This window comes from Saitoella complicata, assembly GCF_001661265.1.
Source record: "Saitoella complicata NRRL Y-17804 unplaced genomic scaffold SAICOscaffold_22, whole genome shotgun sequence".
NCBI classification, from domain to species: domain Eukaryota; kingdom Fungi; phylum Ascomycota; class Saitoellomycetes; order Saitoellales; family Saitoellaceae; genus Saitoella; species Saitoella complicata.
The window spans coordinates 193,721-209,614 of NW_017567013.1; the positions used below are offsets into that span (position 1 = coordinate 193,721).

The 15,894-nt window shown below is 53.0% G+C and overlaps 7 protein-coding genes across 7 annotated transcripts; 2 read left to right on the plus strand and 5 right to left on the minus strand.

Annotated features, from left to right (window-relative positions):
- The first annotated feature begins 49 nt into the window (after nucleotides 1-49).
- On the plus strand, nucleotides 50-4,880 carry SAICODRAFT_161950 (uncharacterized protein). The gene is made up of 3 exons (XM_019165622.1): nucleotides 50-70; nucleotides 146-698; nucleotides 752-4,880. Exons 2-3 carry the CDS (start codon nucleotides 236-238, stop codon nucleotides 4,639-4,641), a joined length of 4,353 nt encoding a protein of 1,450 aa, XP_019022158.1. The 5' UTR covers nucleotides 50-70; nucleotides 146-235; the 3' UTR covers nucleotides 4,642-4,880.
- A 51-nt stretch (nucleotides 4,881-4,931) lies between these two features.
- SAICODRAFT_72948 (uncharacterized protein) lies at nucleotides 4,932-6,039 on the plus strand. The gene is made up of 3 exons (XM_019170808.1): nucleotides 4,932-5,663; nucleotides 5,716-5,794; nucleotides 5,847-6,039. The coding sequence occupies exons 1-3, from the start codon at nucleotides 5,120-5,122 to the stop codon at nucleotides 6,031-6,033; spliced, it is 810 nt and encodes a 269-aa protein (XP_019022159.1). The 5' UTR covers nucleotides 4,932-5,119; the 3' UTR covers nucleotides 6,034-6,039.
- Nucleotides 6,040-6,189: 150 nt separating this feature from the next.
- On the minus strand, nucleotides 6,190-7,390 carry SAICODRAFT_9372 (alpha/beta-hydrolase; the record flags this gene model as incomplete). The annotated part of the gene is made up of 2 exons (XM_019171898.1): nucleotides 6,190-6,266; nucleotides 6,319-7,390. The coding sequence occupies 2 exons, from the start codon at nucleotides 7,388-7,390 to the stop codon at nucleotides 6,190-6,192; spliced, it is 1,149 nt and encodes a 382-aa protein (XP_019022160.1).
- A 948-nt stretch (nucleotides 7,391-8,338) lies between these two features.
- SAICODRAFT_36716 (protein phosphatase methylesterase) lies at nucleotides 8,339-9,605 on the minus strand (the record flags this gene model as incomplete). Its single annotated transcript, XM_019168520.1, has 4 exons — nucleotides 8,339-8,732; nucleotides 8,783-8,873; nucleotides 8,926-9,401; nucleotides 9,454-9,605. The coding sequence occupies 4 exons, from the start codon at nucleotides 9,603-9,605 to the stop codon at nucleotides 8,339-8,341; spliced, it is 1,113 nt and encodes a 370-aa protein (XP_019022161.1).
- A 151-nt stretch (nucleotides 9,606-9,756) lies between these two features.
- SAICODRAFT_31552 (uncharacterized protein) lies at nucleotides 9,757-10,183 on the minus strand. Its single transcript, XM_019167948.1, has 3 exons — nucleotides 10,097-10,183; nucleotides 9,950-10,047; nucleotides 9,757-9,897 (listed from the first exon to the last, which is right to left on the minus strand). Exons 1-3 carry the CDS (start codon nucleotides 10,156-10,158, stop codon nucleotides 9,779-9,781), a joined length of 279 nt encoding a protein of 92 aa, XP_019022162.1. The 5' UTR covers nucleotides 10,159-10,183; the 3' UTR covers nucleotides 9,757-9,778.
- A 185-nt stretch (nucleotides 10,184-10,368) lies between these two features.
- Nucleotides 10,369-12,144, minus strand: SAICODRAFT_60700 (uncharacterized protein; the record flags this gene model as incomplete). Its single annotated transcript, XM_019169789.1, has 1 exon — nucleotides 10,369-12,144. One exon carries the CDS (start codon nucleotides 12,142-12,144, stop codon nucleotides 10,369-10,371), a length of 1,776 nt encoding a protein of 591 aa, XP_019022163.1.
- Nucleotides 12,145-13,973: 1,829 nt separating this feature from the next.
- Nucleotides 13,974-15,783, minus strand: SAICODRAFT_162121 (uncharacterized protein). Its single transcript, XM_019165625.1, has one exon. It carries the CDS (start codon nucleotides 15,741-15,743, stop codon nucleotides 13,995-13,997), a length of 1,749 nt encoding a protein of 582 aa, XP_019022164.1. The 5' UTR covers nucleotides 15,744-15,783; the 3' UTR covers nucleotides 13,974-13,994.
- Between the last annotated feature and the right edge of the window lie 111 nt (nucleotides 15,784-15,894).

Genomic DNA, 15,894 nt, shown 5'->3' on the forward strand with positions numbered 1-15,894 from the left:
AAGGGTGCTGCGCCGATATCCGTATCCTCCAACACCCAACAACCAATCCCAAAGAACCCTTTCGTGGCCAGCACCCCGGCAATAGCGATAGACGCCGTAGACACGCCAACTTCCACCGCGGTCGTCTACGCGAGAGCTCTACGCTCCTCATCTTCATCCTCCACACGCGCAATTCCTGCCACACCAATCGCAATATCCATCCACGCACAACAGGAGGAGAGAGAGAACACACAAAATGCCCGGCGCAGCGGCGAGCCCAAGCGCTGATTCAGAAACAACATACGGAACCCGTTCGAAGGGCCGAACGAATCGCATTACGTACCACGATTCGTCGGATGAGGAGATGGGTATTACCACGGCGCCACGGACTACGACTACAGGCACCGGTACCAAGAGACGGCAATCGAAGGGTGCGCAGGTGGAAGGGAGTCCAGCGTCAGTAGCGGGGTCCTCGTCGGCCATTGGAACGCCTGCGACTGAGGAGGAGAGGAAAAGGAGTAAGGGCACGCCGAAGGTCGGGAAGGATAAGGACGGGCAGGAGAAGGCCATCCCGAGATTGTCGTTGAAGATTGTTGGTAATGGGTTGAGGCAGAAGAAGGAGACGCCTGGGGCGAAGTACAAACCTGCGCGGTCGGTGGTGTCGAAGGAGGGTGTGGAAAGTTTGACGCTGGAGGATGGAACAGTGTTGTCAGCGAACGGTACGTTGGCGAGTGCGTGTAGAAGGCCAAGCATACTAATTCGCGGCATACAGACTCCATCTACCTTATATCAGAGCCACCGGGAGAACCGTACTATATCGCAAGAATCATGGAGTTCATTCATGAGTCCTCGGCTTCGTTGATGCCTGCACCAGAGACCGACACCCCGAAAACCAAACGCGCAAAGAAAGCCGCAGAGCCGGCAAGCGATGGCTCAACGATCACCTCCGTCCGCGTCAACTGGTTCTACCGACCCAAGGACGTCTTAAGGCAGGTTTCCGACTCGCGTATCCTGTTCGCTACGATGCATTCCGATGTCTGTCCTGTCAACGCCATCCGCGGAAAATGCACCGTCAAACACCGCGCTCACATCGACAACCTCGACGAATACCGCAAAATTCCCGACTCCTTCTGGTACGAAAAACTCTTCGACCGCTACATCCACCGCTACTACGAAGTCGTCCCCACCGAAAAAGTCCTCAACATCCCCGCCAAGGTCAAAGAAGTTCTCCGCAAACAATGGGCATTCGTCGTTGTCGAGGGTGGACGCGGGAAGGAGTTGTGTATGGAGGAGAGAGGGTGTACGAAGTGTTCCGGGTGGTGTGCGAGTTCGGATTCGGTGAGGTGTGCGTTGTGTCATGCAGATTATCATATGGCGTGTGTTTCGCCGCCGTTGACGAGGAAGCCTGGAAGGGGGTTTGGGTGGACTTGTGCGCCGTGTACGAGGGCTGAGGAGAGGAAGATGCAGGAGAATGCGGTGCCGGAGGTGTCGAAGGGTCGCCCGCTACGAGAGGGTGAGGCGGACAAGCTGGAGGCGCAGAAGGCGGCGAGGACGAAGTTCATCATGGAGGACGATCTAATATCGAGACCGACCACGTCTGCGACTACGTCGACCAGTGTTCAAGATGGTGATTCTGGGACGTTGGCACAGGTGGAGGAGATCATGGAGGTCGCGGGTACGAACGTCGGACGATCAAAGGATAAGAAGCACGAAGCAGATTTGTGGCCATATCGATATCTCGGAATCCATTGCAACGTCGAAGATGTACTGGACTACGACGATCGGCTTTATCCGCGCGCTGCGTCCCGTGTCGGAGGTAAACACCAGGCTGTGGTAACGGAGTGGCCAGGACGTCCGTTTGAGCTCATCGACGTCAAGAAGGAGGTTCTCACCAAGAAGCAGAAGCAGGCGGCATATCAGCAGAGAAGGAAGGAGAGGGATGCCGAGCGAGCTGCTGAGCGGAAAAGATTGGCCGAGGCGGAAAAGCTTCGTCTGGTCCCCGCGGAAAGTCGGGAGCAGACCGCGACTGTTGATGGAGGCGATAGCACGCCTGCTGATGAAATTCTTGATCCCATCATGGCCGACTCCTCTGCATCTTCGAAGCTGGATGTCCCTACGCCATGGATTGTTGAGAAGCCTGCTGGATACATCGAGCGTGGTAATGACGAGACCTCGGAGTTGATGTTTGTCAAACCTGCAGAAATGTCTGAGGATGAGCTTGACCGGAAACTGGCAGATCTGATGGAGCGTTTGAAGGGCACGGCGAACCGCCTGAAGTTGTCAGTTAATTCTACCAATCTCATTGACGCCGCGGTCAATGCGCTGTTCAAGCACGACTTTGATCCTACCGAGGCAATCGAATCTCTGGCCAAGATCACCAGGAAGTCGATTGGTGAACCTTCGTTCTCGGTGCAAGAGAAGGAGAACTTCGAGATTGGTGTTAAGAAGTACGGTAGCGAGATGTATTCTGTCTCAAAGGTGGTGGGTACGAAGACTACGGAGCAGTGTGTACGATATTGGTATATGTGGAAAAAGACACCTGCCGGTCAAAAGATCTGGAGCAACTACCACGGGCGACGATCAAAGGCTGAGAAAGCTGAGGCATCCTCTGATCGAAACCAGGCCGTTAAGGCTGGTGGACCGGTGGTACGTATTGACGACATTGGTGATTCTTCGGATGATTCCTCGTACGATAATGGAAAAGCGGTGCAGAAGAAGAAGACATTCCAGTGTAAGTTCTGTAATGTTGCAAAGAGCCGGATTTGGAGGAGAGCGCCGGGGTACTCCGTCGGTCCTCAGGGTGCGAACGTCATTGCCTTATGTCAGCGGTGTGCGGAGCTTTGGAGAAGATATGGTGTCCAATGGGAAGATCCTGAGGAGACAGCGAAGAAGCTTGTGGATGCCGGTGGTCGTTCGCGCAAAAGGAAGTTCGAGGAGGAGCTATTGCGTGAGCAGGCCGTGCATATGGAGGCTTTGGAGGCAGAAAAGGCCGAAAGGGCAAAGAAGAAGACTAAGGTTGCGAAGGCGGAGGAAGTTGCTACTGCGTCTGGCGACAAGGAGACCCCCGCCAAAGCCAAGCCTGGACTGAAACTGAAGCTTGAAAAGGTGGAAGAAAAGCATCATTGTGATGTCTGCAGAGTGCCTGAGCAGCTTAAGGATCTGTATGTTTGTGCACGATGCAAACTGTCCGTTCACAAGCAGTGCTACGGTGTTGAGGCTGAAATGGAGGCAAAGAATTGGCTATGTGACTGCTGTTTGAACGAACGTTCACCAGAAGCTCTTACGACCTACGAATGTGTCCTCTGTCCCATTCGTGATCAAGAGCTCGAGGGTACGAGACGGAAGCACTCTTACGGTCCTCTTAAGCGGACCGCTGGTAGCAATTGGGCTCACGTGTTGTGCGCTGCCTTTTTGCCCGAGCTGAAGTTTGCTAATCCTGTGACTTATCAGCCAGTGGAAGGTATCGGATCTTTGCCATCTACCAGGTGGACTGCTGAATGTACCGTCTGCAAGACTACCTCCGGTGCCTGTTCAGAGTGTCACGCATGCAAGGCTGCGGTGCACGTTGGTTGTGCTGTCCGACAAGGATGGGCTTTCGGGTTCAACATTTCGATGGTCAAGGGTGCTGGAAGGCATACCGCGACTACTGTGCGTTTTGCTGGCGATTCCGGTGTGATGACTGCCGCTTTGTACTGTCCTCAGCACGATACCAAGAAGATTTCGCTGCATCCCATGAACGAGACCGCACGCGAACAACCAGACACTGCTCTCCAGACGTTCAGCAAGCTATACAAGGAAGCTGACTTGACTTTGACTGGTTGTATGCGTAAAGCACAGTTGACGAGCGCCGCGACACAGACTACTCGAAAGAAGGTCAAGGCTAAGCCGGTTGCTCTTGCTGCTGTTTCACCGGCAGCCAAGCCCTCTATCAAACGATGCAAGAAGTGCCGCGTGGATGTCAGTCCAATGTGGTGGGTTGAGGAAGAAGGTGATACCAAGGTGGTCTGTCATCGCTGCCATTGGGCCATTACCCACGCGCCTCCGCAATCAGAGGATGATGACATGGACGTGCAGCCTGCTCCGGTCGTCGAGGAGGATCCTGAGAAGGCTGAGATGGAACGTTTGCTGTCAGAGCCTTTGCCCTTGACGCCATTCCAGCTTCAGGCCAAGCAGTATGCTGAGCAGAGGGCGCAAGCACAAGCCCAAGCTGAAGCTCAGGCCAAGCTGTTAACTCAGATGGCACCTCAAGCTCAACCCGCAAGTCATACGGGCGTTCCTGTCCCTCAACACTATGCAGCTCCTCAATATGTGCACATGCCGCCGTCCACGCCTGCATCGCATGCAACGCACAACGGCTTGTCTGTTCCCGTTCGCTCAGTTGCTCCTGAGCAGCAACAGCATGCGCAGCCTGCGGTCAATGGGTATCACGCGGCGCAACCTGGTCTGTATCAATTCCCTGTTCACCACGTGCAGTACTCGGCATACTCTCCTCACCAGCAATATGAGGTTCACACGATTCACGATATCCAGAGAGCACAGGCTGCTCAGGGATTGGCTGCGTTGACTTCTACGGCTGCTGAGGCGCAGCCTTTACCGGTGCCTCAGCATTATTCGCATCCAAGTCCGATGCCTCCGCCCAACGGGACACCGAACCGGCATTGAGATGATATGACGTGTGACTAGTTATTTTACTTTTTTGGCGTTTTGGACTTCGGGTCATAGTATGATAGCTTTAATCTTCAGTATAGGAGCCGTATGATAGCCAAAATGCCTCGGTCATGGCTGTGGATTGTCGATGATATGCTACGAAATAATTAGGAGAATTCTATCCTCATTTCCGTTCATCACCAAATGTCGAATGATTAAGGATTCAAGCTGGATCGAAGGTGTTGCGGGGTGTGCGCTCAATCAATCTCTGTAACGCACGGACCTCTCACGCTCACCGCGTGTCACGAAACGTCCAATTTACAAAGGTTGGTGAATCAGGCATGTGCTGCCAGGGCACGGGTTATATCTTCCTCATTTCTCACTCCCTGAACCATTGCCCTTCAATTCTCCGGACATTTGGTCGCTCTCTGCTCAGGTAATCCCACGTTCTCTACATCGACAGAGACCCCTCGAGGTCCTTATCCAACACAGCATGCCAGCGAAGAGCAACAATCCAGTCCGTCACACCATCGGTGCTTCTCCGCCTCCTGTTGTGGTCATCAACGAACCAGTCCCTCGTTTCTCCTTTCAGTTCAAGCGGTTCTCGCACACAAACCTTCAACTCAAGATACCTTCCGCTGCCACGTTCAGCACCCTCCCAACCACACAGGTCACTGGCGCTACTGCTCAAGTTACACCGGTCAGCGTCGCAGCTGCTTCCCAGCACAAACACCTCGACCGGAAACTCTCCAAGAAAGACCGCAAAGCGGCCGCCAAGAATTATGAGCTTGCTAATCTCGTCTCCGCGTTCATCGCCAAGCCAACTTCAGCACAGAAGGTGACTACGGCTCAATACAAGGAACGCAAGAAAGCTCTGAAGGGTTTACAGAGCCCTGATGATGCAGCGGGCATCATCAGATTGTTGGCGGGGATGCCGGAGCCGGCGGGGAGTGTGGAGGAGCAGCAATTGAAAGAGATGGGATGTGCGATTGGGAGGCCCCTGAAAGTCGATACGGAGCGTATCAGTGCTTTTGTCTGTGAGATAGCTCGCAACTGCATGTATGTGGGGAGTTACTGACAGTGTGATAGACTGGTGGGGTTTCGAGATCGCCGTACCCAGATCGCAGATGCCGCGACTTGCCCAGGCTAAGAACTCTACCGAAGCTATGTGAGTAATCATTTCTATTTGCATCATTGAAGGTTGTGCTAACGGATGATAGTCTCAACCTCCTCTCCGCTATGGCTCCCATGGAGTTCTCAGCTATCCGTCCGATGTCTAGGATCATCGTGGCGTACATCAACTCAGAGTATGCGACTGCAGCCAACCAAGACAGAGGGCAAGGAATTGTCTTGGCTGCTACGTGGTTGCTTCCCTTGGTTGTAGTTCCTAGGCCATGGGATCTGTGAGGTGCCTGTAAGGACTGGTTTTGTTGGGACAGGTCGTGGGAATGTTTGGGTCATATTTGAATTAGGTATTATTTTGATCTAAGTTAAGATCGAGGCAGTACTAGCTTTAGAAATGCTGGATATTTGCTCATTTGTATTGATGCTGGTGGCTGTGTCTTATAGGTAATATATTAAGTCGACGTCGTCCGTACCCAGACCAGGAACGGAGGTCTCTTCTACTGGCTCCTCTTTTGCTGTATAAAGTCAGTATAGTCGCACGGTGTAAGGGAGTCCAGAAGAGCTTACCCGCAATATACCAGGCATGGCGTTTGTTCTTCTCGACCACCTCCACTTCCTTTCTTGCCACCTCATATACGATAGGTTCGCCCTCACCATAAACATTCTCCCACAATTGTGAACTCCTCAGTTGTTCCCGTGACGGCGATCGACGGAAGTTCATGAGCACTGCCATCTTCACGCTCGACATCGGTCCCGTCAAATACGCCTGATGGTGCTTAATTCTGTTCGCGACATCCCACGCCCTTGCGTGCAACTGATTGCAGTCAGTGAAGATAAGCTGTCCCCTCTGGTCCTTCGTCAGGTGTACCTCAATGCCGACATGACTCTTGTAACCCAGCCAGCGGGGAGGAAGGGATACCAGAAGATCTGTGCCGAAGGTGTAGCGGACTGTGGGGATGGAGAGGGCGGTGTACCATGCCGTGAAGGCATCGTCACCGACGCGTGGTGTGCCACACGTGTACACGCGAATCGGATGCGGTGTAGATGACGAACGATACCAACTGACCTGTGCCACCTGATCTTCAGGAAATGGTATCAACTTCGCTGACTGCTTCGCAGCATGAACGAGTTTGAGGACATACGGCGCTGCCAGGACGGCAATGGCTCCGCCAAGACTGTGACCATGAACGATCACTTTGGGTTGACGGTTCGTATATCTTCTGCAGTTCTCCAAGAAGTCCTTTACTGATGAGGTCAAGCCTTGAGGACCAGTTTCGTTCATCAAATCCTCCACAATCGCATTGAAGCCAGCATGAACCTTCACATGGCTGTTGAGAACGTACGGTGTAAGAGGCACTTTCGAATTTGTCAACCATGCTCTCGCCGACACTGAGCCACGGAAAACGATGTGCATGGTATCGCCGTATACATGGTATTCCCCGTACGTCTTTGTCTTTCTCGAGCGAAACATGACTCGAGGCTGGAGTTCGCGGAGCGGGCAGCGCGGAGGAAGGTAAACTTCTGAGCAGAGCTTCGCATGATCAGCGAATGCTTGCTGAATGTCTTTAGAGTAGTCCTCGTCGATATCATCGAGTCCGACAAAGGTAGAGAGAGTCGTTGCAGACCAAGCTGATTTCATGTTGACTTGAGCGGGAATGTTGCATCCGTCCAGCATCATCACAGCCTGTCAATGAGAGCTGGTTTCATGGTTCCCAGCTACGGGGAGCAGGACATTTTAAGTCTCCACACAGCTCAACATGGACCTCGGTACATACGGCTCAGCGTCCATGTGTACACTTCCTCGACCTCGGATCAACCTCATTGCCAACGGCTTCATGGAGACTGACCACATGGAAGCGGAACATGCGTCTTCAGACAAGTCTAAGCACGGCCAAATCTTCCGCCGGGGATTTAATGGTACCGGTCCGAGTCCATAGGGTTGCAGCCACCGCAAGATAAGGCCTGTGAGCCGTGGAAAAAGATGCGGCAGCTCTGAAAAACCAGACCCATTCCACGAGGAGGGTTAAGCACCCATACTTTCAAAAGAATACCTAGATATCCAGGTTCTCTACTTTGACATAGCTTCCAGGTATACATCAAAACCGCATGCTAGACATCGCTTTCTGCGGTCTACAGTACAGCGTTGTGCAAACATGGGCTTCAGACACCCGTGTTCATTTGCGCGACGTCGGCCGTCCGTCAGCCGTGCGAATGTGACATGTCTAAAGAACGGCATAGGGCAGTTGCGAATCGGTATTTGCAGAATGCTAGCATAATTTCTTACTCCTTCGTATAATAGAGACAACTGTGCGCCTGCCCTTTTAGGCTTTGGCAATTGCGACCCGTCGACGTCAATTATTAGGCTCGCTTAGCATGCCAGCAAGCCCCACCAGAAAAGGGACCGAGGTTTCTGTCAGAGTACCACTGATATCAGGGTGTAGGCCGGGTGCATCTGCCGGGGTTTGATCCCCCAAACAGTCATATATCCGTTTTTGCCTCGGCTCTCAGCCGCAGTCAGGTACTCCCTCTTCGCCGTGACCGTAACCCAATCTGTAAGCACTTTCCCGTAATACCTCCCATCTATATCTCACATTTCACCAATCTTCTTCGGCAAAACCAATGCCCCCCTATCATTCCTCCTCCAAAACTCCACAAGCACTTCCGCCGTCCTCTCCGGACAATCCTCATGCAAGAAATGCCCGGCCTCCGGAAAGACGTTCAACTGATACTTTCCCTGCATTTGGCCGATCATGAGAGGTTTATCCAGTCTGTCCGTGCCGGCGAGGATGAGGAGTTTAGAGGCGGGGATGGAGAGGAATTTTGAGGAGAGGTTGAGGAACCAGTGGGACCAGGAGGGTGAGGTTGATACGAGATCGGTTCGCCAGCGGAAGGGTTTGGGGCCGCCAGAGGTCTCTTCGAGGAGGAGTGGGGGAACGGAAAGGCGGGCTGATCTCTTATTTCGGAGGACGCGTGTTCGGAGACTGTAAGTGGTTATCAGGACGACTTCACACATCTATGGCAAACCACTTACTGCCACTCAGTAGCTTGGGCTATCGATGCAAACCCAGCCGGCCGCGCTTCCAGTATTCTGTGCATATGTTTTAGGGCCTCAATCGCTGAACCTGTTCCATCTTCGTAAGCATGCGCTCAGTGAAGTTGATGACGATATGGAACCTTCTACTACATCAAACACAGCAACTCCCATGACGGCCGGGCCAAGCAACCGTCGGTTAGCGAGATCCGTCACGACCGCTCCACCGAGACTATGGCCGACAAGGACGATGTCCGGTAATTTCTCCCAGCCGAATTTCGTTTGTACTGCGCCCACGACGGCAGCCATGTCGTCTCCTAGAGTCAATAGACTTAGATCGTGCTCGTTTTCGACCTGTGTACTACCATGCCCCCGAGCATCGAAGCAGAGGAACCCGGCTTTACCAGCCATCAAGCGCTGGATCTCGGATGCGAGTAGTCCGAAGGAGAGAGCGGAGGAACCGGCGCCGTGGTGCGCGACAAATAGTGGGCCTGTGATCGAGTTTGGAGGATTGTAATACATGCGAAAGGTAGATGGGGAGGATGGGTCGGGATGGAGGTCAAGTTCGTGTGCGAAAAAGTCCGACCATGGCAGTGGTTCGGTGTCAGACGTGGGAATCCTGATCTCGCGCGTCAAGACACATGAGTCACTATGAAAGAGAATGTAAGTACCTTTGTGGACGTCTAAAGTTGAAGTCTGCCGGGGTAATCGTCGAAGCCGAGGACGCGGACACGCCGCTGCTATCGCTCGACGCGCTGGAGTAATCATGCTGCTCGGTTGCTACGCCGTCCTCAGGTAAGGCCGAGAGTGGAGTTGGCTTCATTTTTGCTTTCAGCAGATCTCTTGGTTGCAATGGCATGGGATCGCTATTCGTCTGGGAAGTTGAACTTCAAGGGTCCTCGACCTACGTCAGCGCACGTGCATGCAGGCAGACATATCGATAAGACAGAACCGCAACAGCACGACATCGAGAATTTCGGGATTTCAAATGTCTTTTTATTCTGTTTTAGGTCTTGACGACTGCTGATCTTCTCGAAACGCCTCGAACACGTAAGCAAACAACACCACATTCGCGACCAACGCAGCTGTTCCTCCGGCATATGTTGGGTTGTAACCTGTCATCACCCAGTTAGCCCAAGTTTTCCAAGGATTGACTGAGTTACTGACCTGGGAAAACGTAGTGTAGGGAGACGTAGTATGATAGCAGTGGCAGGGTGATCATGGCCAAGGTAAAGAGGAAGAGCTTCAGGAAGACATTTGGTACACTGTCATAATCTTAGCATGCACTCCAGCTTCACGGTAATTCAATCATACAACTGCTGTTGAGCGAAAACCTCCTTCTCAACGACGGTTTCCTTTTCAGATTTTGAGGCCATCGGTGGGTTTGTTGCAGATGACGAACTTGGGGGTGTAATGTAGACACGCCAATCAATGCAAGGCCAGGAAGACCCTGGGAAACTTCACCTACCAGCTATGCCGCATTGTTGGGAATAAATGGTTCTACTCTAGAAGTAATGCTATTACAAAATATAACAACAAATCATGCGAAAAAGCTAGCACCCGCGGTTCCCGACCTCCTTTCCATCTCACGGGCCCACAGATGACGCCTTCGAAGCCGCCGCAGACGCCGTTACAGACGCAGTCACGGATGCAGTCACAGCGGAATCGGGCGTCGCCTCCTTCAGCCCATAATCCTCCATCATCATCTTCGCAACCAAGCTCGCTCCCGCCTCCTCAGCCGCCGCGTCGTCCTCTCCACCCGCACCCGCACTTACGCTCTCATCCAACGCCAACTTGGTATTCGCAAGTGCATGAATCTTCTCCTCGATCGTGCCCTTGGTGATGAGTCGAACAACCCGGACGTCCCGCTTCTGACCGAAGCGGTGAGCGCGGTCTTCGGCTTGTTTGTCGTTGTGGGGGTTGTAGGAGCAGTCGTAGAGGATGACGACGTTTGCGCAGGCGAGATTAATACCGAAACCTCCGGCTTGGGTGGAGAGGAGGAAGACTGTTACGTCTTCGTCCTCATGGAACTCGTCGATCATGGGTTGGCGTTCTTCGACCTTGGTCTGACCGTCCAATCTCATGAAGGTGATGTTCAGCGTCGTCAGGATCTTCTCCAGGATATCCAACATGGACGTGAACTGCGAGAAGAGCAAGATACGATCACCGGTCTCCTTCATCGTTGGTAACATGTTCTTCAACTTCTCGACCTTACCAGCCTCCATCCAAGTCTGCTCATCTAACTGGAACTTGCGAATCGTAGGGAACTTCCTACAGAGATTGTGTAGCTCGAAATCAGACATGTACGTCATGTCTTCATAGATATATTCCTCGTTGTTGTCCTTGTAGACATCCTCATTCATGATCTGATTCGCCATCTTCCGCAAAGTCTTGTCATCGTATCTACGACGGAAAAGCATAGGATGATTCGCCGCTTTACGGAGGTTCATAAAGTGATTCGTCACATCACCAGCCTTCTTCTGTGCCCTAGGCAACTTTGCGTTCGTCGCCTTTGCCAAAGCAGCTGCCTTCGAAGCGGCGTCAAGCTCAGCATAAATCTCTTTCTGGACACCGTCCGCGAGCTCACAGTACTCCACCTTGTGGAACTTATCAGGCATGTCCAAAACTTGCTGCTTCTTTCTTCGCAAAATGAAAGGCGTCATCATTGTTCTCGCACGAGTGATCCTCTCCTTCGACAATAGATTCGCAGCTGCATCATCTCCACCAGCAGCCGGCTTAATCTTGAACACACTCTGCAATGCCTCCTTATTCTCCTCGAACAGTGACGGTAACATGAACGACAACAAAGAGATCAACTCCTGGAGGTTATTTTGCAAAGGCGTACCAGTAAGCAACAACCTGAACTTCGCCTTCAATGCCATGAGGTGGGTGTACCTATTTGACATACTGTTCTTCAACATATGTCCCTCGTCATAGACACATACATCGAACTTGAATTGCCTCAAGAAACTCCGGTCAGGCTTCGCTCCAGTGGCGATGTTGTACGTCGTCACGAGGACATGCCAATCATCACGACCTTCGAGACCAACACGCATTTCCTCACGTTCCTTTTGCGTACCGTAGTACGGCTCAACGACCATTTCAGGCGAGAACCGCTGGAACTCGCGAAGCCAGTTCTCGAGGGTGGAGCCAGGGACAACAATAAGATGCTTTCCGCGCTTGCCCGAGTCAAAGAGATGCGTCAAGAAAGAGATAACCTGACACGTCTTTCCAAGACCCATCTCGTCCGCGAGAATGCCAGACAATTTTTTCTCATACAGAAGCGTGAGCCAATTAAGCCCAGTCAACTGGTAATCCTTCAGCTTGACATCCTCTGCCATAGACCGAGGCTGCTCGAGCATATACCCAGTCTTCGTCCTCTTAACAGGCTGCAACGTGACTTCCTCCCCATCAACCTCCACAACTTGCGGTTTATCCTCACTAACCTCAGCCTCATCAGTCTCGATCGCCATCACCTCCAACTCACCACCTTCCTTCTTGACTTCGATACCCCAGCCTTTGATTGCATCAGAGACTTGATCGCCGAGAACGTCGCAGCGCTTGATGAGCGCGTCGACGGCTTCGTATCCCTGCATGACTTCCAGACACGTATCAACGATCTTGTCACCGACGGGTCTTGGGCCTCTGCCCCTACTCTTCGGAGCAGCAGGTGGAGCAGCGATCTTCACGTCTCGCACAGCACCCAAACTCTTGTGCGGTCTCTGGTCAATAATGGCTTGTGCCGCTTCGTCATTGCATGAAGCAACGTCCTTCAGTTGCGCAATTGTGCAGGTATTCAAGAAGTCCAAGACGCGTCTCGCGAATGCACTGTCAATATCGTCACCGCTATCACTCGCCTCCGAATCACCAGAAGAAGCAGGAGCCTCGTCATCACTATCCGCACGAATGACCGCTGCCGGCCTCTGCACCAACTTCTTCCTCGGCTTTGGTGGCTCATACGCCGTACGTCCGAGCGTAGCCAACGGCGAGCTCATGTTGATACTCACCGAAGGACGGACGTGACCGGGACTTACAGTCGCAGGAGGTTTGATAGTGTGACCCCATCTTTGCGCAATCGAAATCGATGGTTTCTTGATTTCCCTCTTTGCGCTGGAAGCAGGTAAGGGTTTCTGCATCATTGTCGGTCGTGGTGCGGGGGAGTCGCTGACCACGACGGGTTTGTCGTAGGTTCCCTCGCCCAATTTCAATGCCGCATCATCCTTATTACCTCTAGCAACGATCAAAGCTTGCCTAACAAGATCCAACTTGATATCGGGGTAAATGGCCTGCAAATCGAGCAAATTCGTCTGGTAATTCAAGTCCATGATATTCGGTTGCCATGGCGCCTGCTTCGGTGGTTCCGGCTTCTTCTGCGTCAATCGTCTCGGCTTCGAGGACATGTATGCATCTTCCATCGCGCTGCTGGGTCTGGCCGACGAATTGGACGTAAGAGAATCCAACCTCTCGACCTTCTTATTCGTATCATGCCTAAACTGCTGCAAACTGGCGCTGAACTTTGACGTGTCCGGCGAAGGCGCGGAGGTCGCGGGTGGATTAGATCCCGTCGCACGCTTGAAAGTCGGCTGTCCAATGACCGTGCTAGGAAACACAATGTTCCGCCTAACACTTCCACTCGCAGGCTTGAGCACAGACTTCTTGATCAAGTCAACCGGCTCATCGTCACTCTCAATGACCATCGTATCATCCCCATCCTTCTCGCCATTCGCCGCACGTCGTTTGGCCGCGGCATAACCAGGATTGATGGGCGAGGACTCGATAATCTGAATACTCGAATTATGCGAACGATTGGGTGGTTTGTGTGCGCGTTCGGGAGACTCGACCTCCGGCGAATCGGGCACGACGTGAGCTGCCTTTGCGCGATTGCCCCGAGGGACTTCTGGGCTGGAATTGGGTTCCGTCAATGAATCGTAGTCATCCTGGATTCTTCGTCGTTTAGCAGCTTGTTCCTCGGTCGACATAGCGATTGATGACGAACTGAGCTCTCTGGTCGGAGGAGTGGGTGTATGCGTGTAGGCCTCCCTCTCGTACACCTTTTGAACTCTCGTGCTTTGGGCTTCGGTTGATCAACGCGCAGCCGCAGCTGCGAGCAAATGCAACGCTAAATCGCCTTTGACCAGCGGCACTGTGGGAAAATTGAAATACGCGTATGATTTTACATGGTGAACGATATTTTCGCAAAGAAGTTTGTTTTCTAAAAGCCGATGCACTTGAAGCAAAACGCCTTATCGCATTTGTATCCCACCTCTCCACACACGGCTGTCCCTTCCGGCTCTCCAGCCTTTGCTTCCGTCACGCACTCTGATGTGGGTACTGACACCGTCTTGTCTTCCGCGTCAGACTTCTTCCCCTTTCTGACCTCGCTAGCCACGACCTCCAACAAACTTGCCGTCTTCCCGTCTACATCCACGGCAGAAGCGACTGACGCGAAGCTATCTTCGGCGCGTAACGCAGGTCTGGCAGCCGACTTTGGCGTCTTCCTCACAGTCTTGATCGGCGTCCACAATCTGCGTTTCGGCTCCTCTGACATCGCTTTCTTCGGTGTAATCTTTGTTGCGGGAGTGACGAGACTCTTCTTCGGCGTCATCCTCGTGGAGGGAGTGACGGTAGTCTTCATGGGACTTGTTATTGCTTTCACCGGTGTTGTTTTCCTTTCTGATGGTGTTACAGGTGCCAGCACCGGCGCTGGCGCTGGTGATATAGTTTTCACCACATCCGTCGGCGTCACACTCCGTTGCTTCCTGTACATGTGCAGCAACAACCCCAAAGGATTGGGACTCGCGTTCTCAAACGCCTTGTGCTCCTTCCACTCATTGCTGCCCTCATCCATAGGCTCCTCTGTATCCACTGGTTTCTTATCATGCTGCCCGTCCTCCCAATATCCCTGATCATAATCCTCAAACAGACCCTCCGCTGTCGGCATCAGGGTAACCTTCTCCCTCTCAAACATCTCCGGCGGCGGACTCCCATCCGGGTGATGATCCCTCCATCTCTTGCCTTTCTCCACAAATGGATCGTTCCGACTCGGTCCCCACAAGTCGTCGCCCATTCCTTCCTCCACGGCCTCTACTTGCGCTGGCGTTAGTACCGCTGCTGCTTCTTGTGTTGGCATAAATATTGACATTGGTAGTGGTGTCGGTATCGCAGAGGGGCGAAACAAGACAGGCGTATTTGCGGCATGCACATTCAACCACTTGCTCGGACTTGCCAAGGTCAATCTCCCCACCGGTCCACCCTCCTCGTCCTCCGCATTAATCCACGCATGTTCGCTCTCATCATCCCGGATCAGTTCATCTTCGCCTGCTCCTTTGACCGTTCGAGCACCAGCGTTCAACCAGTCATGCGCGCTCTCTTGAGATAGTTCAGACTCCGCCCCAGGCGACGAAGCGTGTGTCGAAATAATCGATTCGCCTTTTCCGGAGTCATGGCCTTGTCGTACGAGTCCTGATGGAAACCGCGGTGGTGCGCTGTCTTGTCGGCTACGTGACGGTGTATGCGGCGTCCGATTCCGTCTCGGCGTCAAGCTTCCCGATCTCTGCGTCCGCAACAAATGCATTAACTTCGATCCAGGCGTCCGTCGTCCTGGCGTCAGCAACTCCTCAAACACCTCCTCTTCTTCTTCTCCATGTACCTCCCCTTCACTGAAATCGCTTTCCCTTTCCTCGTCTCCCTCAACATCACCAAACTCCAACCTCTCCATCCCGCGTAGGTGTCCATTATCGACAACGACCTCCCCAGTCTCCAGGTCGATCTCATCAGCAACGATACCCGGACGCGAATACCTCTCAATGATATCCTCCCATGTCGTCCGTAACCGATCCTGAGCCTCGTGTCTCAACAAATCCAACTCATAATCCGTGAGTTCTGGTTTGGGAGCAGGAGGCTGCGCCGGGGGATGTATGCGCAGCTTTTTCAGCGGTCTATCGGAGTCGTCGAAAAACATCTCCGCATACCTCCTCTTCCCTATGCCCCTTGGTGAGACGCGAACGATACGCGATCCATTAAGCGTGGCTGAGGAGCACCGGCACCAGCCACAGGCCTCGTCGTCATTACAGGCACCGTCCAGCTCCTCCAGGTATCCCATCAACCAACCC